The sequence below is a fragment of the Schistocerca nitens genome, chromosome 9, assembly GCF_023898315.1.
Source record: "Schistocerca nitens isolate TAMUIC-IGC-003100 chromosome 9, iqSchNite1.1, whole genome shotgun sequence".
NCBI lineage: Eukaryota > Metazoa > Arthropoda > Insecta > Orthoptera > Acrididae > Schistocerca > Schistocerca nitens.
The window spans coordinates 406,628,575-406,654,615 of record NC_064622.1 but is presented as its reverse complement, the minus strand read 5'-3'; the positions used below and the strand labels follow the sequence as shown (position 1 = coordinate 406,654,615).

General features: G+C 38.4%; 2 protein-coding genes across 2 annotated transcripts in view; one reads left to right on the top strand and one right to left on the bottom strand.

Annotated features, from left to right (window-relative positions):
• The window catches only part of LOC126203587 (glucose dehydrogenase [FAD, quinone]-like), a 290,286-nt gene that overhangs the window by 228,688 nt on the left and 35,557 nt on the right, over nucleotides 1–26,041 (bottom strand). The gene's annotated exons all lie outside the window — the stretch shown is intronic.
• LOC126203588 (uncharacterized) lies at nucleotides 1,903–25,923 on the top strand. Its single transcript, XM_049937949.1, has 5 exons — nucleotides 1,903–2,278; nucleotides 2,742–2,894; nucleotides 16,320–16,401; nucleotides 18,690–18,874; nucleotides 25,281–25,923. The coding sequence occupies exons 1-5, from the start codon at nucleotides 2,276–2,278 to the stop codon at nucleotides 25,368–25,370; spliced, it is 513 nt and encodes a 170-aa protein (XP_049793906.1). The 5' UTR covers nucleotides 1,903–2,275; the 3' UTR covers nucleotides 25,371–25,923.

Genomic DNA, 26,041 nt, shown 5'->3' with positions numbered 1-26,041 from the left:
TAAGTCCATCAAAACACTTAGAAACTAACCTCTCATCTGACGAAAACGGTCTAAAGATGCAGTGGCAATTTCTCCAGATCTGTTGACAATTATATTTTGAGTTATCACTTTACTGAGTGACTAAAATGTAGTTCGCGTACCTGTGAACATAACAATTTGGTAGAATTCATTTTATAAACATGAACTATTACGCTACTGTATGGCTACTTACATATTAATTACACTATTAATATTTTCACAGTTGTTTCTTCAATACAAGATTAAAGCCAACGGAAGAACAAACGTAAAACATACTTACCAATGACAGGTTTGTTGAGATGCAATTTTCTGTGTGGACAGATGTAACTTTTTCATACGGTGGTAAGTCGCAGAAATCGCAGGAGTCACAGAAATCGCAGAAGTAGCAGAAGTCGCAGAAATCGCAGAAGTCGTAGAAATCACAGAAGTCGCAGAAGTAGCAGAAGTCGCAGAAGTAGCAGAAATCACAGAAGTCGCAGAAGTAGCAGAAGTCGCAGAAATCGCTGAAGTAGCGGAAATCGGAGAAATAGCAGTGGCGGAGGGATACACGACCTAGATTCCTTAACTGCGACTCTTAACTGTGACAAATCACAGTTAAGAATAACAGATACTGAAAAGTAGCATCACAGAAATCACTGATATCGGAAAATCGCAGTTTAGCCCATCACTACTGTCCATCATGTCACGGCAAGTCAAGCCAATTCAAGTCATGTGATCTTAAATTGCATGGCTGTCCTCAACTTTTTTTCGCGGGAATTGGTTCTTTGCAAGGTGATTTTCAACTGTCTTTAAGCGCGAAGTGCACATTCATAGCGCGATAGCTTGGATATTTGAGTGCACATTTGTACGAAAACGACATATGGTTTGCAGCTTCCAGGTGTAGCTCGTGTATTAGAGAAGGAAGACAGAAGTCCAAAACAACATAAAAAGTGTGGTCCGAAAAATATCATTACGTTGTACAGAAAGTATATTTCACACACTAAACGAGGAACTCGAGAAAGAGGAATTTTCATTTTATGTTATTCGAAGTCGAAACATAAGTTTTTTATTTGTTACCCAGATTACCGAAAGAAACACAGTGTTACGAGCTGCCATCACATCGCGAAAAACTTGTTTGTTTAAGGTTACGTTTCTTTCTTACTTCAGGGCAAATTTCTGTGAGGTAGTCATATCGCCCTGAATATCTTTTCCTTCAAGATTCATAGGTTTTCTTTACGTCTTGTATTTGGCTGATAATAGTTCAAGTGCCTTACTTGTACTGAGGATTGGTAGTATAACCACGTAAACGTTGACTACTGACGCCTGCAAAACTGTTTCACACCACAATTCAGAGTGCTTAACAATAAATATGCCTGCCACAAACATATATTTAAACAAACAACTTGCAATGTCTTAAGATTTCAAACCATTTTTCTTTATGAAACACTATAAATGTCTGATAACATACTAACAAATTCCTCGTAATAATCAATCTGATTCTAACCAGAGTACTTTTTTTCGCTTCAGGTTGCAGCCATGATGCTTACATTTCATTATAAAGTATTAACACCGTAGCGGTATGTATAAAATTAACTGTGTAAATGTACTAGAGGGTAAGTAATTTAGTATGCTCTTGTCAGACAACGGCATGTGACCGGAGGGGACGGCCAGTGTGGATGACGCCATTTGAAATGCATAGCACTTGCAGAATGTTTTGACGAGACGGGATGTGACGTGAAGGCCAGTGTGAATTGGTTTTTTTATGCTGGCCTTATTTGAGTGTAGTCCAGTGCTGCCAGACCTTCGTTTTCGACTGTAACTCTTAGGATGTCTGAATTAGCTAAATATCATTTTTGTCTTTCGTAGAAATAACAATTCATACATTTTCAGTGATTCAGTCTTTCCCGCCGTCAGCCTGTGAACGTGTGACTGTGAACTGTGAAGGAAATTCACCAAAGTTGTTCGTATATGTATGAACGCTTGTCAAAGATTATATGTGTGTCACAGGTGGTTTCAGCGGTTAAATGGATGTATGCGCGCGCGCTGTTTACATGTTGTTATGGTATCCAATGTTCTGTTTTGCAGACTTCTGATACTTAAACAACAGCTCACTGATTGTTAAACGTTTATAGCAATTACATGGATATAATCGTCTACGCGAAACTTAAAGCATTGAGTGAAGTGTAAATCTGAGGACTCGACTTAAGTTTCAGAGAATTGTGCGCAGATTTGTAGCTGGAATTACAAATTTGTCAGCTTCACAGACCACTTCAAGAACATGGTAAGTACCACTTGCTGACAGTACTTTGCCCTCTAACTATGATCTTCCATTCATAACCTTTTTTAGACTAACATTGCGTTGACAATATTGGCTGTTGATTAAAAAAAATTGTCAGTTTTAATATGCTTTTCTTTGGTCACATAGTATGGCAAATTTGCATAGATGAATTAGTAAGGAGCTAAAGCCTTTTTACGCATAACATTTCAGTAAATCAGTGTAATTCATGCTGAGTGAACAAAGTGGGGACCAAATTTTGTGATATTAAAAGTTTTCAAGTTAGAATTTACATAATTACTTTATTATTAATTCCTGCACCCTCCCATAATGAGTTGTTATAACTATATGTTGCATGTGTTGCCTTCAACTCTGTAATTAACTGTTTATGTACTGTCTTTTAAATATTATGATTATTTCTTAACTCAGAAGAGAAAGTCTTTTAAACGAATTATATTTGTGTTTTCAGGCAACATATCGTAAGTCTTCCAATGCAAGCATAAGAAAAAAATCGGGAGGGACTAAGTTTGAACTAACAGAAGAACAAAAGGCAGACATGCTACAAGCGTTTAGTTTGTTTGATACTGAAGGCAAAGGAAAGATTGAAACAAAGGAACTGAAGGTACTAGGAACATGACATATTTCTACATATTGAGAAATTTTTTCTGGCTTTCACTGAACTGCATCATGAGTGTAATAATGTGATAGTGCTCACAGTATCCATACACACTGCTTTTCTACCACAGACTTCATAGATCATATTTCATCACATGTATATGATTGTCATCATCATTTACCAATGTTATTCATTCACTAGTTAATTTTTGAAACTGTTACTGCTGAGGGTATTTTACATCTTTAAGGAAATTTATAGGTAGTATATATGACCTAATTACTGATCATCAGAACTTCTGTCATTCATAGAGCTGTTGGAAGAGGGGTGAGGTATTATCTCTTTCATAGTTATTTACAGAGCAGATGACATTCACTCTGGATTATTTAGATTCTTGAGAGAACATACTACAACGAAACTGTTCGACATGATGTGCAGGATATAGGAGAAAGGCGAAATAACTTTGGACTTGTAGAACAATGTAGTAACTCAAATTCCAAAGAAGGCATTTGCTGACAAGTAGAAATATTACCAAACTGTCAGTTCAGCAAATCATGCAATCAAAATACTGACACAGTTTATTTAAAGAAGAATGGAAAGATAGGTACAAGCAGACATTACAGATCAGTTTGAATTCCAGAGAAATATAGGAACATGCAATGGAATACTTATCCTACAGGGTCATTCCATATCAAATCACCTAATAAAAAATAAATTTTACACCCACCTCCTGAGATTTTCATGAAATTTGTCTCAAATGGTTCTAATACCGTCCTGACAACACCTGCAATTTTTTTTACTGTATCTCTTACATTTTTTTTATATAAATTTTTAAAGTTTTTATGTTTTGCGTTTTCTGAACCTTCGGAAATGGTCAATTTAATTTGCATTCAAAACTTTAAATTTGCTTATCTTAAAAACTCTTTTAGATAACATCATGAATTTTTGCAGCAAGTTTATTTATTATACATATTTGAAGATAAAAATGATGCTATTAAAATATATTAATATTTTCTATGAAAAAAAATATATATATATGTATTTTTTTTCTTTTTTTTTTTAACGGATGTTTTGTTTTATAAGAATTGCAATATCTAGAGTCTCAGACCTGATAGAATGCTCAAATTTGTTTTAATTTACTCTTAAACATATAGGCTATTTGATAAAACAAAAATAATGATGGCTTTTTAACATGTTTATTAATTATAGTAGATTACATTAGAATTATGTACAAAGATACTTACAACACTTATGTATAACCCAACTGATTGCTTGAAACATTGAATTTTTTGAGTAATTTTGTCTTTTTAATAAACATTAATGCTGATTCAAACTGTTTTTCCACTTCATCGAAGAGCTTTCAGTTCTTTTGATACAGTCTTTTTTGAAGTAATACATTCTCCCAGTGCCGCTTGATTGAGGTGCGTCTACTATACAGACTATGTGCTCCAAAGGCACTATGCAGGAATCTTCTCTTTCAGGCCAATAAAATGATGCAGCAGGTCCTGAAGGATGTAGAAATAGAATTTCTGCATCTTCTTCTTCATTGAATATTGTTTTTACCAGTCCAAAGTACCAGTTACCATCATAATTTGCAGCCATATAGCTATTTATGGATGGTTCAACACGAACCCAATCAGAAGAAGAATGGAAAGAAAAGACTAAGGAGGGTTTTACACTATCTGTATAGTCCTTCTAATTTCAAGGTTGTTTGTTGGAAGTGGTTTGAAGTTATGAAAACTTCTTGTTCCAGGAATGGTTCGGGTTGCTGAAAAACGTTTTTCTAGTTTTAACCGTAGCAAATCAGCTTCATTTGTCAATAAAGTGAAAATGAATGTTTTCAATATTTTTTATACACATCGATTGCTGTCATTATTTGTTCTTTGTCTGAAAGCTGTAGACTGGCTTTCCTTAAAATTCTTTTAATAGTTCCTCCTAGGCCATCACAAATTGACTTCCCATGACTTGTTGCAAAAAAAGAGTGTTGGGACTTCAAATTAGTCTCTCAAGTGTTCAGTCAAATTTTTAAAACTGTTTCTATTTTTGTACTGCCCAGCACAACCATCTGTAAAGTAGTGAACTGAGTCAATGTCAGTATGATGTAATGACAGTGACTTTGTAATTTCTTTTTGTACAAAGTTAACAAAACCAGTGTCATGTTCTTCGTCATCACTAATAAAACAGTGGTTGGAAACAAAAACATTGTTTTCCTCATTTCTTAGAAAAACTCCAACTGGGTGTAGAGTACAACCACCTCTATTCCAGTGGTAACTTTGGATCTCATTTTGTATAACAAAGGAATAATTTTCACTGAAATCCATCACAATAATTGCTGTTTTTGGTGGTGGGTCTTCTTTCAATCTTTTAAAGGCTGCTGATTGGGATTTTGCTATAAACGAGTTCGGGGTGAGCTTTTCCAATGACCTAACCAATAAAGAAATGTAGTCTTCAACACTGATAGACTGTTTGATCATTTCTTCCCTGTCTGTGTTAACCCACGGACTGATTACAATTTCTTCTTCTAAATCATAATATTCACTTAGTTTTTCAGTTAAGCACTCTGTTAGTGCAGTATTTGCAGGACAGCTGTTGCAATGATGTAGCATGCAGTTTTGGTTTTCTGTGTTGCACACAAGCATCTTAATTAGGTCTTTATAAGAGTCTTAAATTTTCACAGCATCCAGTAATAGTTTTAACATTCTGGTGGATACTGCATACACATACAGTGTGTGTGCCTGCAGCACCAGCAAGGATACACCATTTAGGTCTCAAGAAACAAAATTTTGAAAATCCTACTTCTACCTCGGGATTCTCCTATTTGAAATAATAATAGAGTTCTCTCAAGTTACACAAAATGAGTCTTTTTTGCATGTACACATTTTCTTGAACACTTACTTTGTCTTTCGTTCCAGGTAGCACTCTGGAACTTCTTTCATCCTTTCCATAAAAATCTGTTACAAATCTTACTGTATTTTCAGAAAGAGTTTTACCTTTTTTTGGACCAGGAGTTTCCAAAATACCCTTTCCAGATTTTAGCTTTCTAGCTTGTCGCACCATGTACTCACTTACATTAAATTCTTTCATCACTTTATTTCGACTCCAAGAATCTGGAGCCAAGGTCAGAATCTGGATTTTTCTAGACCTCCCAACAGATGAAATCTTCTCTTTCATAAGAGAAATCATTACATCAAAATCCTTTGCTTTCTCAACCACACTTTTATCTTCTTCATCATCAGAACTTGATGCATCATATTTTAATGCTTTTGAAACCGCCTTTTTTGCAGTCTTTTCAATACTGCTAACCTTCCTTTTAAAATAAGACCCTTTACTTTGTTCTGACAAGCCATGAAGCTTTATCGGTGTTAAACCTAAATAATCAAGAGCAATGTTTGTTTGTACGAGGGATTCATTTCTGGATTCCAATGATTCTAATTCAACCATGACTTCATCATCTGTTTCACTTTCATTGACTTCAACTCTTAATTTTTCCTCACAAAAGTTACGGCATGTTGAGCAAAGCTTTTGTCCGGGTTTTATGCTAATATTTTTTGTCAGTAATTGTTTAGAAAGATCCAAACCTACACTTCTCAACGATTTTTTGGTGGGCTTTTTGTGTTTTTTTAGTGGGTCTACACATGTTGTTTGATACTTTTCAAAAACATTTAAAAAGTAGTAGCTGTGGTGTGAACGTGTATTCTTAAATTCACACAGATTAATTCCAGATCGTAAGTGGATCAAATCTTTTTCTTCCGCACTCAGTTCTGATACCGGTTGTAACTTTTTTGAAGGTGTGTAGGTTGTTTGGAAACAGTCAGATTTTTTAAATAACCCTACACTACAGGTTTGAATATCTGACATACTGATTTCACTTTTAGTCTGATTGCTGTTCTGGTTACTGTTATAGGATATTGGAAACGAATCCCTGTAAACTAAGTAACAGTACTTACTGAGAGTGCGAATAAACTTAATAAAATACTATCCAAGCACTATTTAACACTGTAATAATTTTTTACTTCAAAACACAGGAGTAACAAAACAAAATCCAAGTGTACATTGCTACTCCAAGAAGACAAAAACTTATTTTCGGTGTCTAAGTCACTTGGTATTTTTTGTTTTTAAAATATAATTAATATTATTTTAAAAATTATATAACTATTAAACAGGTTAAAAAGCCAACATAATTTTTCTTTTATCTAATAGCCTATACAATTAAGAGAGTTTTAAAACAAATTTGAGCTTTCTATCAGGTCTGAGACTCTAGATATTGCAGTTTTTGTAAAACTAAACATCCGTTAGCTAAAAAAAATAAAAAACTTGTAAATTTTTTTCATTTGAAAGATTTTAATATATCTTTATGGTAATTTTTTTAACATTTAGATATAATACACAAACTTATTCCAAAATTTCATACTGATATCTTGAGTATTCTTTAATATACAAATTTTTTTAGTTGTGAGGACACGTTAAGTTACAATTTCCGACTGCTGAAACAACGCCAAATCTAAAAACTTTAAAAATTTATTTAAAAAAACTATAAGAGATAGAGCAAAAAAAATTTACTAGTGCTTTCAGGATGATAAAAGAAGTAATTGTACCAAGTTTCATCAAAATCTGACATGGTTGTTGTCAAGGCCTGGGTGACTTGACATGGAATGACCCTACAACTTGTCATAGAAGATAGGCTGAAGAAAAGCAAACCTTTGTTTACAGTATTTGTAGGTATAGAGAGAGCTTTTGACAAAGTTGACTGGAATACATTCCTTGTAACTCTGAAAGTAACAGGTTTAGAATACAGTAAAAAAAAGGGTCATTTGCAGCTTGTGCAGAAGCTATGGTGCAATTATGAGTTGAAGGATACGCAAGGGAACCTGTAGTTGAGAAGGAAGTGAGAAGACAGGGTTGTAGCCAATCCCCAATGTTATTTAATCATGACATTGAGCCAGTTGTAAAGGAAACTAAGAAATAATTGGGATAGTGAATTAGCATATGAACTTTAAGGTAATTTTATCAGAGACTGCTAAGAACTGGGAAGTTTAGTTGATCAGAGTGGATACTGTCTTTAAAAAAGTTTATCAGAGGAATATCAATAAAGTAGAACAAGGGTAATATAATGTAGTTGAATTAAATCAGGTGATCCTGTCAGAATTAGATTTGCAAAGTAGACACTAAAAGTAGTAGGTGATCTTTACTATTTGGGAGAAAAATAGCTCTGATGACAAAAGTAGTGTGTGTATGAACTACCGACTGTCAGTTGCAAGAAAAAAATTTCTAAGATAATGTTGTAACATTGAGCATTGGTTATCTGAAGGTAATTGTCTGAAATAAATGGCTATGGGCAATAACAAGTTCAGATGAGAAGAGCAGAAGCTTTTGTAATGTTCTGCTACGGAAGGATGCCGAAGATTAGATGGGTAAATTGGACAACCAATAAAAAGGTATCAATTGAATTGGGTGGGAAAGAAATTTATGGCACAACCTGGCCAAAAGAACAGGTACGTTGATAGGACACATCAGGGGCATCATCAGTTTGCGGATGGAGAGAGGAGTCAGCAGTAACCACCTTCAAATTGATGTAAGTTGCAGTACTTATGCAGATATGAAGAGGTATGCTCAGGATAATACAGCATGGAGAGGTGCATCAAACTGGTCTTTGGACTGAAAGCCGTAACAATTTACAAAATTATATTTTCTCTCTTGTGGACTGGGTGTGTCAACTTTGATGAAAAAATTTCACTGTCACTGAAAAAGACTAATAAATGTGTACTGGTAGGAGACACACACACACACACACACACACACACACTGAGAGTAACAAAGAATAGTTAATAGTAAAGTATATTACTCAACTTTGGTAACACTGCTTACGGCAGTTGTAGACTGCAGGTTTAGTGTACCTGTCCTGTGCTGCCCACAGTTCCATCTTCTTTTCTAATTTACTATTCAGAGAACAGTTCCAAACTTACAGCACTCAGTCACATCTCTAGGCATGTGGTCTATGCACATACAGGATAATTCTGTTCACTGTTCTGTTTCTACTGAAGACTAACCATTGTCCATCTGTTGGCCACTGTTTCTATCTCACTCGATGACTTGAAGACAGGACAAACAATCTGCAGGAACTCCCTAGTAAGACTCGGACTGACTTACAAACAATTTGCAACTGACAATTTCTGTTTGTGCATGGGTACTTAAGTGTGTGTCTCTCTTCCTGGTGGCGCTGCCACTCCAGGAAGTGTGATTCTCGCAGACAGCATGATTGGTTTGCATCAGGGTGCGATTTGTGCATCTACCAGTGGGGGGGATGTCTTAGGGGGTTGGTAGAATTATATATGTTAGTAGCTTGGACCGTGGCGTTACGCATGGTTAAACAGCTATTTATAAATAGATGTTAATGCCGAAACTCACTATTGACATGTATGCACTATCAGAAAAGCCATCCCTTGTTATATCTTTAAAAGTACACTATAGGTAAAGCTTATTTACAAAATCATCTACATACAGGTACAGATATACGAGGGGAACTCAAAACTTAGAGGCACATTTGTGAAAAGTTGTACTTATTCTGATGATAGAAAACTGAAACATATTAATAGTGTTAATAGTAAGACTTATTAAAAACTTTCATTGTTCGGCTCCACAAATTTACATTATATGTAAAGTTTTACTTCAGTGCGTGGGAAATAAACATCCCAGGTTGGGATGCATAAACTAAAACCAGAGGGAGGGGATGGTCTGATGCGGAGGGGGGGGGGGGGGGGGGGAGAAATCCCCCCCCTGCAAATCGCACACTGGTTTGCATGCAGCGATGTTCCTATTGTGGATGAACGCTCAACTGCAGCAAAGTCTTCTTGTGCAATATCTCAGTACACCACACTCTCTTCTGTGGACTAACTGTAAAGACACTTATTGAAAAGTACATTCACAGATAATAACCTCCATTTTGACCAATACTTTATCAAGTTTTAATCAAAATACAGTTGATTGAGTGGCTTTTTCTTCCAACTTTTTATCTAACTTATACAGTTCGCCCACCTGCCGTTCTCCTTGGTTAGCCATATTTAAGTGTGTCAAACAGTGTTAATATTTTTCAATGTAATTGAAGTAAGTGTATTAAGTCACTTGATACTTGTAACATTACGTAGCTAAACGAAAAGGCACAACCATTTATATCAAAACATACGTTGATGATAGGTTACTTTCATTTGTTTCTTTTGTTATTTATCTAATTCTTTTCCTTTATTGTTGTGAAAGTTATGTATTTTTGAGCATGACCAGGAGAGGCAACATAGGAGTTAACATATTAGTCTTGCATTCAGAAGAAGCAAGACTCAGGTCCCATACAGTCATCCAGATTTAGGGTTTCCTTAATTGATGAAAATGCTGAGATGGTTTGTATAAGGGCATGGCTGATACCCTCCCCCCACTCTTTCCAGTCAAATATTATTATGAGTCTGTAATGTAACTGCATTATAGACTTAGAGAAGGCTTTTGACAGTGTTGACTGGAATACTCTCTTTGAAATTCTGAAGGTAGCAGGAGTAAAATGCAAACAGCAAACGGCTATTTACAATTTGTACAGAAAGCAGACGGCAATTATAAGAGTTGAGCGGTGATGTAAGGCAAGCACTGGTTGAGAATAGACAGGATTATAGCCTATTCTCAATGTTGTTCAATCTTACATTGAGAAAGACGTATAGAAACTAAAGACAAATCTGGAGAGGGAATCAAAGTTCAGGAAAAAGAACTAAGAACTTTGAGGTTTGCTGGTGTTATCGTAATCTGTCGGAGACAGTAAACGACTTGGAATAACAGTTGTATGGAGTGGATAGCACCTTGAAAGAAGGATGTAAGGTATATGTTAAGAAATATTTTCTGAATTTATTGCTCTGGAGTGTACCTCTGTATGGAAGTGAAACATTGATGATAAACAGTTTAGACAAGAAGAGAATACAGGCTTTTGAAATATGATGCTGCAGAAGAATGCTGGCGACTAGATGGGCAGTTCAAGTAACTAATGAGGAGGTACTGAATAGAAATGGGGAGGCTGGAAATTTGTCAGAACTTGAGTAAAAGAAGGGATGGGTTGATGGGACACATCCAGAAACAGCAATGGATTTAGTATTAGTGGGAAGTGGGGGTGGAGGGGAAGAGTAAACAATCATAGAGGGAGACCAAAAGATGAAAACAGTGAGCAGATTCAGAAGGATGTAAGTTGCAGTAGTTATTCAGAGATGAAGAGGCGCACACAGGAAAGAGTAGTATTGAGAACTGTATCAAACCAGTCTTCATACCGAAGACGCAAACAGTGGCATTGATGACAGAACATTAAATCCAAATTTTCCTTCCTCCATTGTGGGTCCCAGTCTGTTTAAAATGTCAATTCATTATCTCATGCTGATGGACATAATTGTTCATCAGGTTTGCTGATTTGTGTTCCATAGAATTGCGCATAAGAAGTGCTTCCAATATCAGAATGTCCCTACTTAGTACTGCTTGCTCAGGATTGCATTGGCAGCTTCATCTGACATTTAGCCTCACTGATTTGGTTTAGTCCATTTTTTTTATTTCTTATTTTATTTATTTATTTTTTTCCACCTGTTCTGTGGGTCATATTTACAAGTCATTATGATGTAAGTCAGTTCACACCTATGATTTTTAATTCCTTGCACTGATATAGACATCTCTTAAATCTCACACCTGTTCCTTCTTCTCCAGATTTCCGGAAGAATGTGACAAAATTTTGTTACTTAATATTTATATTGACATTTTATAATTAATCTTTCTTTTAGAGGTCCGCATATTTTTATTTGTGGTGAATGGTGGTCAGTTTGAGTATCAACTCCTTGAAATTCACCCTCTTCGTTTCTTTCTGATTTTGTGTGATATTTTGATCTATTTAAAATACGCCATGTACTGATTTTGGGATCTCAAGATCACTTATTATTATTATTATTATTGTTATTGTTATTATTACTATTATTATTATTCAGTGGACTATTCGTAGACTTTTTACATCAGTATTATTGTATTGTAATACTGAGTGATTTTACTGAAGTGAGAACAGATAATTTTCCAGGCTGCAGGGATGCTATCAACTTTTTAAAACCATCTATGTGGGGATTTAGGTTAAAGTCCCGTGTATCACACTTGCAGTCATTCACCCTGGTGGGGCCCTTGTTCTTAAGTAATCAACCAAAAAAATTCTTAATGTCATGTTGCTTTCCACGGGCTTAAAAATTATGTAGTCCACAAGTCTCTTTGTGGCATAGTGGTTAGAGTACATTACTGATGAACAGAATATCGTAAGTTTGAATCTCATCAGTGGCTTTAATTTTTGTTGGCTTTTTTTTTTTTTTTTTTTTTGTTTTTTTGTTTTTTTTTTTTTCCCCAGATCTTTATTGAGATGACTAGACTGTGATCGTTATTTTTATTTGGTTAACTGGTTTAAATGTATTTTTTTTTAATTCTAATCATTTGCTCTTCAAAAAAAGGTGGTTTGGAATCTTTGCTTTTGTGGTTTTTAATTATTTTTATTTATCTAATATAATAGCTAAACATTTGCAAATGCTGGTCTGTCAAAAAACAAAAGATGAAATAATCCTTACAAGGGAACCTGCCCATCGCACCCCCGTCAGATTTAGTTATAAGTTGGCACAGTGGATAGGCCTTGAAAAACTGAACACAGATCAATCGAGAAAACGGGAAGAAGTTTTGTGGAACTATGAAAAAATAAGCAAAATATACAAACTGAGTAGTCCACGCGCAACATAAGCAACATCAAGGAGATGCTGAGCTAAGGAGCGCCATGGTCCCGTGGTTAGGGTGAGCAGCTGCGGAACGAGAGGTCCTTGGTTCAAGTCTTCCCTCCAGAGAAAATTTTAATTTTTTATTTTCAGACAATTATTATCTGTCCGTTCGTCCATCCGATGCGATCACTTTTTTGGGAGTGATTATCACATCCAAAAGAAAACCTAAATCGGGCAAGGTACAAGAATCTTTTTACCCATTCGCCAAGTGTACAAGTTAGGTGGGTCGACAACATATTCCTGTTACGCACATGCCGTCACCAGTGTCTTATCGAATATATCAGACGTGTTTTCCTGTGGAGGAATCGGTTGACCTATGACCTTGCGATCAAATGTTTTCGGTTGCCATTGGAGAGGCACGTCCTTTCGTCCACTAATCGCACGGTTTTGCGGTGCGGTCGCAAAATAAAGACACTAAACTTATTACAGTGAACAGAGACGTCAATGAACAAACGGACAGATAATAATTTTGCGAAAATAAAAAAAGTAAACTTTTCACTTGAGGGGAGACTTGAACCAAGGACCTCCCGTTCCGCAGCTGCTCACGCTAACCATGGGACCACGGCGCTCCTCGGCTCAGCGTCTCCTTGATGTTGCTTATGTTGCGCGTGGACTACTCAGTTTGTATATTTTGCTTATTTTTTCATAGTTCCACAAAACTTCTTCCTGTTTTCTCGATTGATCTGTGTTCAGTTTTTCAAGGCCTATCCACTGTGCCAACTTATAACTAAATCTGAGGGGGGTGCGATGGGGAGGTTCCCTTGTTAGTATTGGTAGCGCAGTTGGTGTCAAAATGTATTTTTCATTAGAAGAGATCATTTTTTTGACGGTAATCATCATACAAACATTGAAAACATAAATTCTTGTTGCACTACAGACAAAATAAAGCACACGGAGATTTAGACAGAAGAAAGGACTCTAAATAAATTGAAATTCAAGTGGCATGAGGGGTAGTACTACTGAATGCAATTATATGAATGAAAATATAAAATATATCTAAAAACAAAGATGATGAGACTTACCAAACAAAAGTGCTGGCAGGTCGATAGACACACAAACAAGCACAAACATACACACAAAATTCTAGTTTTCGCAACCAATGGCTGCTTCGTCAGGAAAGAGGGAAGGAGAGGGAAAGACGAAAGGATGTGGGTTTTAAGGGAGAGGGTAAGGAGTCATTCCAATCCCGGGAGCGGAAAGATTTACCCTAGGGGGAAAAAAGGACGTGTATACACTCGCGCACACACACACACACACACATCCATCCACACATATACAGACACAAGCAGACATATTAAAAGGCAAAGAGTTTGGGCAGAGTTTGGACATCTCTGCCCAAACTCTTTGCCTTTTAATATGTCTGCTTGTGTCTGTATATGTGTGGATGGATGTGTGTGTGTGTGTGTGTGTGTGTGTGTGTGTGTGTGTGTGTGTGTGCGAGCGAGTGTATACCTGTCCATTTTTCCCCCTAAGGTAAGTCTTTCCGCTCCCGGGATTGGAATGACTCCTTACCCTCTCCCTTAAAACCCACATCCTTTCGTCTTTCCCTCTCCTTCCCTCTTTCCTGACGAAGCAGCCATTGGTTGCGAAAACTAGAATTTTGTGTGTATGTTTGTGCTTGTTTGTGTGTCTATCGACCTGCCAGCACTTTTGTTTGGTAAGTCTCATCATCTTTGTTTTTAGATATATTTTTCCTACGTGGAATGTTTCCCTCTATTATATTCATATCATTAATTTGAAAATATAAAATGATAAACTAGAGGCAACAAAATCAAAGTTAATCCATAAAAATAAGTAAAATAACATACACAAAGTTCCGAATGAAAAATGAATAATGGGAAGGCAATATAAGAGCAAATGAAGTAGTTAATATTATGATTAAAATGACATGACAAAGGATTACAAATGTAAAGAATTACATTTAAATCAATTAACTGAATAAAAATAAGGCTCAATGTCATTTTGATAAATATATGGAAATAAAAAAAATGTTTAAAGTACCCAACAGGATTTGAGCCCACAACCTCCAGTAGAGCAGGGACACACCATAACCACTACACCACAACACTGCTCTGTGAATTATCATTTTTTAATGCTCTACAAAATAACATGAAATTCCGAATTCTTTTTTTGTTGATTACTTGCAAGTGAGGGCCCACCAGGGAGAGTGGCTGCGTGGTGTGATACCTGGTGCCTTAATCTGCAACGCCATATGGATGGTTTCAAAAAGTGGATACCACTCCTTGCAGGTCACAATTTCAGTTGTATTTTTAAGTATATAAAAGATCTAGTTGTAAAAAGGAAGTTGTAAAAGTCTCTTTCTGACAGCATCCAATATCTAGCTTACATTTAAGCAAGAATGAATGTGTTCCAACTGAATATGGCATAAAACTTTGGTTGTGAAGTACATCGGTACATCGGTTAAGTGCACTTACCCTGTTGTTCACAATTCGTTTCCATTGGTTATAGCCAGTTTGGCAACGGTATACACTAACCAATTAGAATCAATGAACCAATTGCCTTGTTTTGGGAAAAGATAAGAGTTCATTACTTTGATTTTTGATATGCATAGAACAAGATTGACGATTATTATTCTGGCCATTGTGGGTTATAAAGATGGTTTGGTTTTCAGTGTATTTCTTTTATTGTGTGTTACTTGGAATATGAGAAGAGTTCTTGAGATATTGTTTCATATTCCAATGTGGTTGTGAGTTGGCAGAGCCAATGAATCTGACTGGACGAAAACTGGCTGTATTAATAGACAGCTGTAACAAAGCCCAAGGTTGAAATGTTTAGCTGTGAATTAACAAAGCCAAAGAATGCCACTCGAAGAATGCTGGCTGCAGTGACAGTCTGATCTGTAGTGTAACCCAGTGATTGTTCTGAAAAATTTGTGGAGTGTTTGAAAAATGTTCAGATTTCCAAAGTTTTGGTTGTACAGGAAACTTCTAGTACTGTATATATTTTACAGACTATTCTGTTTTATATTACAACATTCTGCATAATATATTCCATCATGCTACTACGTACCGAGTGAGGTAGTGCAGTGGTTAGCATACTGGACTCTCATTCGGGAGTACGATGGTTCAAATACACACCTGGCCATCCTGATTTAGGTTTTCCCTAAATCGCTTCAGGCAAATGTCAGGATGGTTCCTTTGAAAACGCATGTCCGATTTCCTTCATCATCATTCATCTTTCCCTCATTCCCTCATTCAACGGGACCGATGGTCTCACTGTTTGGTCCCTTCCCCCCATGTCAACCAACCAACCATGTCACTGCATAATTTCATACCCTCCACATCATGACGACTTTTTTTATAATACTATTTTTTCATTGGTTGCAGTAGCTTTTCTAGTCATCTGAATCACTCCTTGTCATTTTCACTTCCCAACGTTCACCACGCAAACAGTTACCATCTGTGGCATGTAACAGAAAAGCCACTGACACCATAAGTGCTCTTTTACCAATACATATTCTATTTACCCTGTTTGTATGGAATTAGGTAGTCCTATATATGTTGTTACTTGAATGAAATAGTGCAGGAGCAGTATTTTCTAGTCATTTGCATGTCTGAGGTGTGTCTGAACTTTAACGTACGTATTTTCTGTGTTGCATCATGTTTAGGTTGCCATGAGAGCATTGGGCTTTGAACCCAAGAAGGAAGAAATTAAGAAAATGATAGCTGATGTTGATAAAGAAGGAACAGGTAAATATGAAAAGATTTATAAGAAATATAGCAATGGTATGGTGAGTGCTTATTTTCATGATGCCGCAGCGCCCATGAGAGTGTCTATGTGTCTATTTTCCTGGGCCCTTCCTAAGTCTGTATTGGCTCATTGTAGTGGGCCCGCATTTTCCATCTACACCTGCAGCAGCCAATATTTTGGCCCTGTCTACGATTTTTGCAATTGAGGCACTTACCGTGGTTAACCGATAACAGCCGCCAGTTTCTCTCTCTCTCTCTCTCTCTCTCTCTCTCTCTCTCTCTCTCTCTCTCTCTCTTTCTGTTCCAAAAATTTGCATCTATTTGTCAGGCTAATGATGTTCGCCATCACACAGTCTCCCCCCCCCCCTCCCCCCATTTCATCCTCAGTCTCATGGCGAGGCTGAGTGCATGCTTTGGGTGTTTAAAACTTAGATGCAGAAGTATGTATCCAACAGTTTCTGTGAAGCTGCTTTAGACTGTTTTGTGAGTTCATACCATTTCACTCCAGTGGAGGACTAGAGCACAGGGTAGGTACTACATAGACGCCAACCACAGACATTCCTTCACCTGCTGCATCGGATGCCGCATCCACCGGCATCGGCAGCTCCGTGACAGTTCTGGCTGGGTGCCCTTGCCTGGGCTTGTGGTTCCTGCCATCATCGAGTATTGGCAGGGCCAGCACCTATTCGTCTGCACTCCCGATGGACAGGTGTCCTGTCACTTTGAACATCTGCAGTGACACACAGCGGTGGCTGTTCCGGGCGGTCCATTCCCTCCCTCGCCACTGCCGGTGCCTATTCCTGAGTTGCAGTCAGTCTGGTTCGTGCCGCAGTGTGGGTTGTCACCTGGCAGATTGCTGTCTCAGGTCCCTGCCTCCGCACCTGTTTCTTGACTGCCATCACTGGAGCAGCCCCTGCTGCACCTGATTCCACAGCCACCTCTACCTCCGTTGCTTGGTCTGGTGCGGCTGTTGTCTCCAGGAGCCCCATTGATGCTCCAACACTGACCGTTGTTCTCAGTGAGGATGTGGCTGTGGGGAAGCAGTCCTTGATCCTGCCCTACGGACTGTCATGAGAAGGGGGGGCCGCATGGCTAACCACCACCTTATCACTTCTACCTCTACTCGCTGGTGCCTGCACACCATATGCTGCAGAAGCCACCATTGTCAGGCAATGAAATGGTCATCAGCCCTGTCATTGTTTTTTTTTTTATGTGACTAGTAATCTCAGTGCCTTGTAAGACCAGTGTTCTTTTTCAGTAGCAGTGCTATTTTTCTATACCAGTGCTGTTTTTTGTAACATGCATGTTTTTGGTACCATGTATGTTTTTTGTGTCTGTATGTGGCCTGGCAGCCATACAATTCACAGGACCGCTTTTAGAGGGCTCCTGGGTTGGCCCCATGGCGTGTTCTGGTGAGCCACCAAAGAAGCAGGATTGTTTAAGCAATGCAAACATCTGCTCGGCCTATTCTTTACCCTGTATTACTGCTGTCCAGTCAATGTGTTCAGTGCTGTGCACAACCTGTATCTTACGTGTTGCTCTATAAAGTACTATGCTCCATAAATTGTATTTGTTCTTGCTGTAACAGATATGGCTGATTTCTTTCCTCATGACTGACTAATATGAGCTCAAGCTCCGCCTCTGTTGGCCTCGGTGTCAGGGAGTGGTAATCTTTCATGCTTCCTTCTTCCTTACATAGTTGACATTATGACAATTTTGACATGTACAATTTCAAATCTTGACTAACAAAACAGTTTTTTATCTTTAGCACAGGGCGTTTGGTACTGTAAATGTGATAAACGTAAAAGTAGTCTCAATCATACTGCATTGCACTTGGAGGAGTTTCTGCATCCTTGTTTATCCTAGAAATTGAAACACAGAATTTTCCATGTTTCTGTTTGTTCAAGGGGTAGTTATTAAGTTTTAATTGTTACCTCAAAAAATAAAGCTATGTCTTTTTTTTTTTTTTTTTTTTTGCAGTTGACATGTCTGCAGGCTTGGTACTCACTGAAATATCCACCGAATTTGTTTAGGCTTCTCAAGTTATGTGTTATATTGTACTATTGTGTGGGAGTTCAGTGTGCACTAAAACTGCAGACATGAACCTGCTAACAGACAAACAAACAAACAAAATTAATTATGAAGCTCTTGTTTTGAGGTGAGAATTACAACTTTATTACTAGTCCTTGTATTTATTTTAGGGCTGTGTTGTGTGTAATTACACAGAAGTTTTATAATTCCTGTATTTATGAGACCGTGTCATCTAAATCTTTATATTGTCATTTCAGGTTATCTGACATATGAAGACTTTGTATCATTGATGACAGTGAAAATGGCTGAAAAAGACTCAAAGGAAGAGATTCTGAAAGCTTTTCGCTTATTTGATGATGATGAGACAGGAAAAATATCCTTCAAGAATTTGAAACGTGTTGCTAAAGAACTAGGAGAAAACATCACAGATGAAGAACTGCAGGTATATGTTGCAAAACATTTTCATCGGAATGTTCTGTTCTTTACATTTCTAATTTCATTGTTCTGACATTAAAAAATATGGAATAAGATTTAAAGAAAATATTTTCTCAAATGTTATTGTCAGTGGAATGTCTCTTCACTTTTCGTGGTAGTGTGTTGAAGTGCCAGAGCTTTGTAAGTTATTTGGTTGATATTGAACTTATTCAACACAAGAGAATCAAAAATGAAATTTTATTGTGATGACAGCTTCCTCATTTATGTATATCCTTGCAGTTTCCTTCAAATTATGATTCTTGAGTTTCTCCCGCGTATTTGATAATCAAAATATCCACGGGTGTACTGCCGGTCTACAGTGCTAAGGTTATGCATCACATCGATTCTGCAGCAGCTAAGAGAATCAAGAAACGAGGCAGCCTCGTATTGGTACGTGAAAGACTGCAATTCACCCACTGGAGCCTTGAGTTTATCTCACAGGAATTACTCAAACTACATTTGCAACTGGCTAGTAATTTCACTTCTTTTTCCTGGGATTGGATTGATGGTGTCACCTGGGTTGCAGCTGATTCCGCCCATAAGAAGGCAACGGGACGTCAAACAGCTAAGTTCTCACGTCTCCTTGACAAACCATCTCTGCAGGTTCCGTGCAAGACTGTCATCAATTTGAGTGGCATGGTGTTGAGTGATGATGTGGTCTCGGTTTTGCAGAAAGGTCTCAACTTCGCTCCCACCCCAAGTTCACTCCGGTCGCAGAAATTGTTAGTGCTGTTGAACAGGTTGCAGCTCAACTTCCGCCTGAATCAGCTGAGGAAATATGTCGTGAAAATTGTCATGCGTTGACGAAATCCAAGCCGATGAAGTCAAATATCGCCAGTAAAGAGAGGGCGGCCATTCGTGATCTGAGGGAGCACTCTGAAATTGTTGTCTTACTGGCTGACAAGGACAATGCTACAGTTGTTGTCTCCCATAAGGACTACACTGATTAGACACAGAGACTGCTAAATGACGATTCCTACCGGAAGGTCAGCGTTGACCCTACAAAGAAGGTGGAGAACAAGACGAGGTCGCTTCTCAAGGACGCAGATTTACCAGAGGGTGACACTAAGAAATTGTTACCCCAAGGTCCGGTACAGCCTAGACTATATGGACTCCCGAAGGTTCACAAAGAGGGGGTACCATTACGCCCCATTGTCAGCAACATCAGGGCACCTACATATTTGTTGGCCAAATACCTGACGGGAATATTAAGTCCTTATCTGGGTAAATGCCCTCATCACATCCGTAATTCCATGGGTTTTGTTAAACGCCTTGATAGCTTCAGGTTGGATGAGTCAGATATCATGGTGAGTTTTGATGTCGTTTCCTTGTTTATGAGGGTACTCCTGCGAGAGTCACTGGAATTGATTAGTCCGAGTTTGACAAGATGACCACTGAACTTTTTAGGCATGTCTTGACTTCCACATACTTTCTTTTTAATGGAGAATACTACGAACAAACGGAGGGAGTCGCCATGGGTAGCCCACTCTCACCGGTGGTAGCGAATTTGTACATGGAGAACTTCAAAGAGGAAGCCCTGTCGTCATCCGAATGGAAACCTACTTGCTTTTTCCGTTACATGGACGACACATTCGTCATCTGGCCACATGGTATGGATAAACTCTTTAACTTCCTTACACATCTAAACTCCATACACCCCAACATCAAATTCACTATGGAGACTGAAACGGAGGGTAAATTACCTTTCCTTGACGTCTTGGTCAAGAGAAGGGCTGACGGAACCCTAGGTCATGGGGTGTATCGGAAGACAACGCACACTGATCTGTATTTGCATGCAGACAGCTGCCACCACCCTTCACAGAGAAATGGAGTACTTAAAACTCTAGCCTCATTTTGCCAACGGCCTTGTCAAAGAGGGCGGAGGAGGGGATAGAGGTTCAGGGCACTCTCTTGTCCTAGGGGTGGGAAATTGCCCCTAAAGGCGGAAGAATCAGCAATGATCAACAACATGAGGATGCAGAAGGCAATGGAAACCACTGCATTAAAGACACGTAACGTGTACCCACAGGACATGTGGCCTGTAATTGAAGAAGTGTCATGATGATCTCTCCATTGACAAAAGATTCCAGAATAGTCCCCCATTCGGATCTCTAGGAGGGGACTGCCGAGGGGGAGGTTACCATGAAAAAAAGATTGAATAATCAACAAAAGGATAATGTTCTACGAGTCAGGGCATGGAATGTCAGAAGCTTGAACGTGGTAGGGAAACTAGAAAATCTGAAAAGGGAAATGCAAAGGCTCAATCTAGATACAGTAGGGGTCAGTGAAGTGAAGTGGAAGGAAGACAAGGATTTCTGGTCAGATGAGTATCGGGTAATATCAACAGCAGCAGAAAATGGTATAACAGGTGTAGGATTCGTTATGAATAGGAAGGTAGGGCAGAGGGTGTGTTACTGTGAACAGTTCAGTGACCGGGTTGTTCTAATCAGAATCGACAGCAGACCAACACCGACAACGATAGTTCAGGTATACATGCCGACGTCGCAAGCTGAAGATGAACAGATAGAGAAAGTGTATGAGGATATTGATAGGGTAATGCAGTATGTAAAGGGGGACGAAAGTCTAATAGTCATGGGCGACTGGAATGCAGTTGTAGGGGAAGGAGTAGAAGAAAAGGTTACAGGAGAATATGGGCTTGGGACAAGGAATGAAAGAGGAGAAAGACTAATTGAGTTCTGTAACAAGTTTCAGCTAGTAATAGCGAATACCCTGTTCAAGAATCACAAGAGGAGGAGGTATACTTGGAAAAGGCCGGGAGACACGGCAAGATTTCAATTAGATTACATCATGGTCAGACAGAGATTCCGAAATCAGATACTGGATTGTAAGGCGTACCCAGGAGCAGATATAGACTCAGATCACAATATAGTAGTGATGAAGAGTAGGCTGAAGTTCAAGACATTAGTCAGGAAAAATCAATACGCAAAGAAGTGGGATACGGAAGTGCTAAGGAATGACGAGATACATTTGAAGTTCTCTAACGCTGTAGATACAGTAGTAAGGAATAGCGCAGTAGGCAGTACAGTTGAAGAGGAATGGACATCACTAAAAAGGGCCATCACAGAAGTTGGGAAGGAAAAGATAGGTACAAAGAAGGTAGCTGCGAAGAAACCATGGGTAACAGAAGAAATACTTCAGTTGATTGATGAAAGGAGGAAGTACAAACATGTTCTGGGAAAATCAGGAATACAGAAATACAAGTCGCTGAGGAATGAAATAAATAGGAAGTGCAGGGAAGCTAAGACGAAATGGCTGCAGGAATAATGTGAAGACATCGAAAAAGATATGATTGTCGGAAGGACAGACTCAGCATACAGGAAAGTCAAAACAACCTTTGGTGACATTAAAAGCAACGGTGGTAACATTAAGAGTGCAACGGGAATTACACTGTTAAATGCAGAGGAGAGAGCAGATAGGTGGAAAGAATACATTGAAAGCCTCTATGAGGGTGAAGATTTGTCTGATGTGATAGAAGAAGAAACAGGAGTCGATTTAGAAGAGATAGGGGATCCAGTATTAGAATCGGAATTTAAAAGAGCTTTGGAGGACTTACGGTCAAATAAGGCAGAAGGGATAGATAACATTCCATCAGAATTTCTAAAATCATTGGAGGAAGTGGCAACAAAACGACTATTCACGTTGGTGTGTAGAATATATGAGTCTGGTGACATACCATCTGGCTTTCGGAAAAGCATCATCCACACAATTCCGAAGACGGCAAGAGCTGACAAGTGCGAGAATTATCGCACAATCAGATTAACAGCTCATGCATCGAAGCTGCTTACAAGAATAATATACAGAAGAATGGAAAAGAAAATTGAGAATGTACTAGGTGACGATCAGTTTGGCTTTAGGAAAAGTAAAGGGACGAGAGAGGCAATTCTGATGTTACGGCTAATAATGGAAGCAAGGCTAAAGAAAAATTAAGACACTTTCATAGGATTTGTCGACCTGGAAAAAGCGTTCGACAATATAAAATGGTGCAAGCTGTTCGAGATTCTGAAAAAAGTAGGGAGAGACGGGTCATATACAATATGTACAACAACCAAGAGGGAATAATAAGAGTAGACGATCAAGAATGAAGTGCTCATAAGAGAAGGGTGTAAGACAAGGCTGTAGCCTTTCGCCCCTACTCTTCAATCTGTACATCGAGGAAGCAATGATGGAAATAAAAGAAAGGTTCAGGGGTGGATTTAAAATACAAGGTGAACGGATATCAATGATAAGATTCGCTGATGACATTGCTATCCTGAGTGAAAGTGAAGAAGAATTAAATGATCTGTTGAACGGAATGAACAGTCTAATGAGTACACAGTATGGTTTGAGAGTAAATCTGAGAAAGACGAAGGTAATGAGAAGTAGTAGAAATGAGAACAGCGAGAAACTTAACATCAGGATTGATGGTCACGAAGTCAATGAAGTTAAGGAATTCTGCTACCTAGGCAGTAAAATAACCAATGACGGACATCAAAAGCAGACTCGCCATGGCAAAAAAGGCATTTCTGGCCAAGAGAAGTCTACTAATATCAAATACCGGCCTTAATTTGAGGAAGAAATTTCTGAGGATGTACGTCTGGAGTACAGCATTGTATGGTAGTGAAACATGGACTGTGGGAAAACCAGAACAGAAGAGAATTGAAGCATTTGAGATGTGGTGCTATAGACGAATGTTGAAAATTAGGTGGACTGATAAGGTAAGGAATGAGGAGATTCTATGCAGAATCGGAGAGGAAAGGAATATGTGGAAAACATTGATAAGGAGAAGGGACAGGATGATAGGACATCTGCTAAGACATGAGGGAATGACTTCCATGGTACTAGAGAGAGCTGTAGAGGGCAAAAACTGTAGAGAAAGACAGAGATTGGAATACGTCAAGCAAATAATTGAGGACGTAGGTTGCAAGTGCTACTCTGAGATGAAGAGGTTAGCATAGGAAAGGAATTCGTGGCGGGCCGCATCAAACCAGTCAGTAGACTGATGACCAAAAAAAAAAACTCTAGTACATAGGGCGCGCACTATCTCTGACGCAGAGTGTCTACCCCAGGAATTGGAACATCTGAGAACTGTATTTCGAAAAAATGGGTACTCAGAGTGGCAGATTCAACGTACTCTCCGCCCAACCACTACAGCACAACCTGTGGAGATGGGATGGAATCATGAGGGAGGATGTAGGCACTGCATTTATTCCGTATACAGGCGCACTCTCGGGGAAAATTGCCCGCATTTTGAAGAAACAGCGGGTTAGAACTGTGTTTTGTCCTCCGAATAAAACTCGTGCACTGGTGGGGAGGCCAAAGATGACCTCGGTTTGAGGAAGGCCGGCGTGTACCAGATTCCGTGTCAATGTGGCAAGTCGTATATATGTCAGACTATGCGTACCATCGAGGATCGATGCCGTGAACACCAGAGGCACACTCGACTGATGTATCTGAGCAAGTCGGCGGTTGCTGAACATTGTTTGTCGGAAAATCACGCTATGGAGTATGAACGCATGGGGCTTCTGGTACAGACGTCGAGATACTGGGACGGAGAATCCATCAAAACCTCATAAACCGTGACTGTGGCTATAATCTCAGCAAGGCTTGGAAACCAGCGATTGGGTTAATCAAGAGTAAATCGAGCAAACATATAGTTGTGACGACCACGGCAGACGGAGCTAACACACCGACGTCATCTCAGACGCCGTCGCAATGTGTTCCACCGCGCAACCGGGGCGTGGACGGCATCGGTAGCGCGCCGCGGGCGGAAGGTATTTAAATCGGCCGCCGCCGTGACCGAACCCAGTTCCCCCTGAGCAGCCATAGCATACGGATCTCCGTACCGGCACGTTCACAGGAGCTCAGTCCGTCAGTTCACCTGATGATGGTGACATGTATGATCGCCGAAATATTGTGCCCGTTTGACACTGTAGACCGGCAGTACACCCGTGGATATTTTGATTATCCTTCAAATTATGTTCGCAGAAAAGAAATGGTAATAGATTGGGGCTGGAAAAAGTCACATTTTCGATAAATGCGAATTCTGTCTCAGAATATGAATTTACATAATAAATGCTGCTTCATAGTGAACTGCATCCAGATCAACTATTTTATTTGAGATAGTATAAAAGAGCTTTATTTTATGCATATAAATACAGAAAAAGTAACCAATTTTAACTTACTGGTGTTGCACTAGAGGTGCAAAAGCCCAGTTTGGTAAGGTAATATGGGTAAGAACATTCTTGCAATAGACAAGAATTTGTTTGTTTATTCTTAAGACACATTAATTTCATATAGATTTACAATTGTAACAGTGTTGCAGTCCCATACTATTGCTTTTTTATATCATTGTTTCCCCACTAAAATTTTTTTAGGAGATGATTGATGAAGCAGATAGAGATGGTGATGGGGAGATAAATCAAGAGGAGTTCCTGAGAATCATGAAGAAAACAAGTCTGTATTAGATCCATTTTACCTGATTTCCAGTTTCGTGTTCAGATATGCAATTGTGTGTGTTCAGCCTTAAGTAATTGTGCCCATAATAATGCACTTGTGCACACAGATATTTCATTTACTACTTCACAATTCTAGTCTTTTATGTCTGTTATATCTGAATCTTAGTGCACATTTGCAGTACAGATTTCTTTTTTATTTTGTTACACTTCATATGACTTTTTATGTGACTACTATTGTTTTATGTAAATATTGTTACAGTGCTGTATGACATATTGTTTTGTTAACTTATAAAGTTTATTAATGTACTTATGAATATCAGCTATGATACCTCTACTTCAAGCAGTGCCTCTTGAGTAATGAATTTTGTATTCATCAATTATTATTTTACCTTTTAATGATAAATTTTACATGGTATGTTTTTATTCAAGGAATGTTACTGTGTTTCATACACACAATGCTATCAATCTTTGCAATTATTATTACACCAGTATTACACTTGATAATGATCTTGTTTTTTGAACAGTCTAATGTAAATGACTACTCTAATTGTGCAAATGTATTCCTGTGATACTTTTTCCTGCTAATGTTCAAATGTTTCTTATCTTACAATAAAAATATTTTTTATCAATGTTATTCATTGCAATATGTAAACCCTCCTATGACAAGCATTAGAAATATT

Coding starts and splice junctions, on each gene's coding strand:
- LOC126203588 (XM_049937949.1), top strand. Junction 2,895..16,319: donor TTGAAACAAAGGAACTGAAG/GTACTAGGAACA, acceptor CATCATGTTTAG/GTTGCCATGAGAGCATTGGG. Junction 18,875..25,280: donor TCACAGATGAAGAACTGCAG/GTATATGTTGCA, acceptor AAATTTTTTTAG/GAGATGATTGATGAAGCAGA.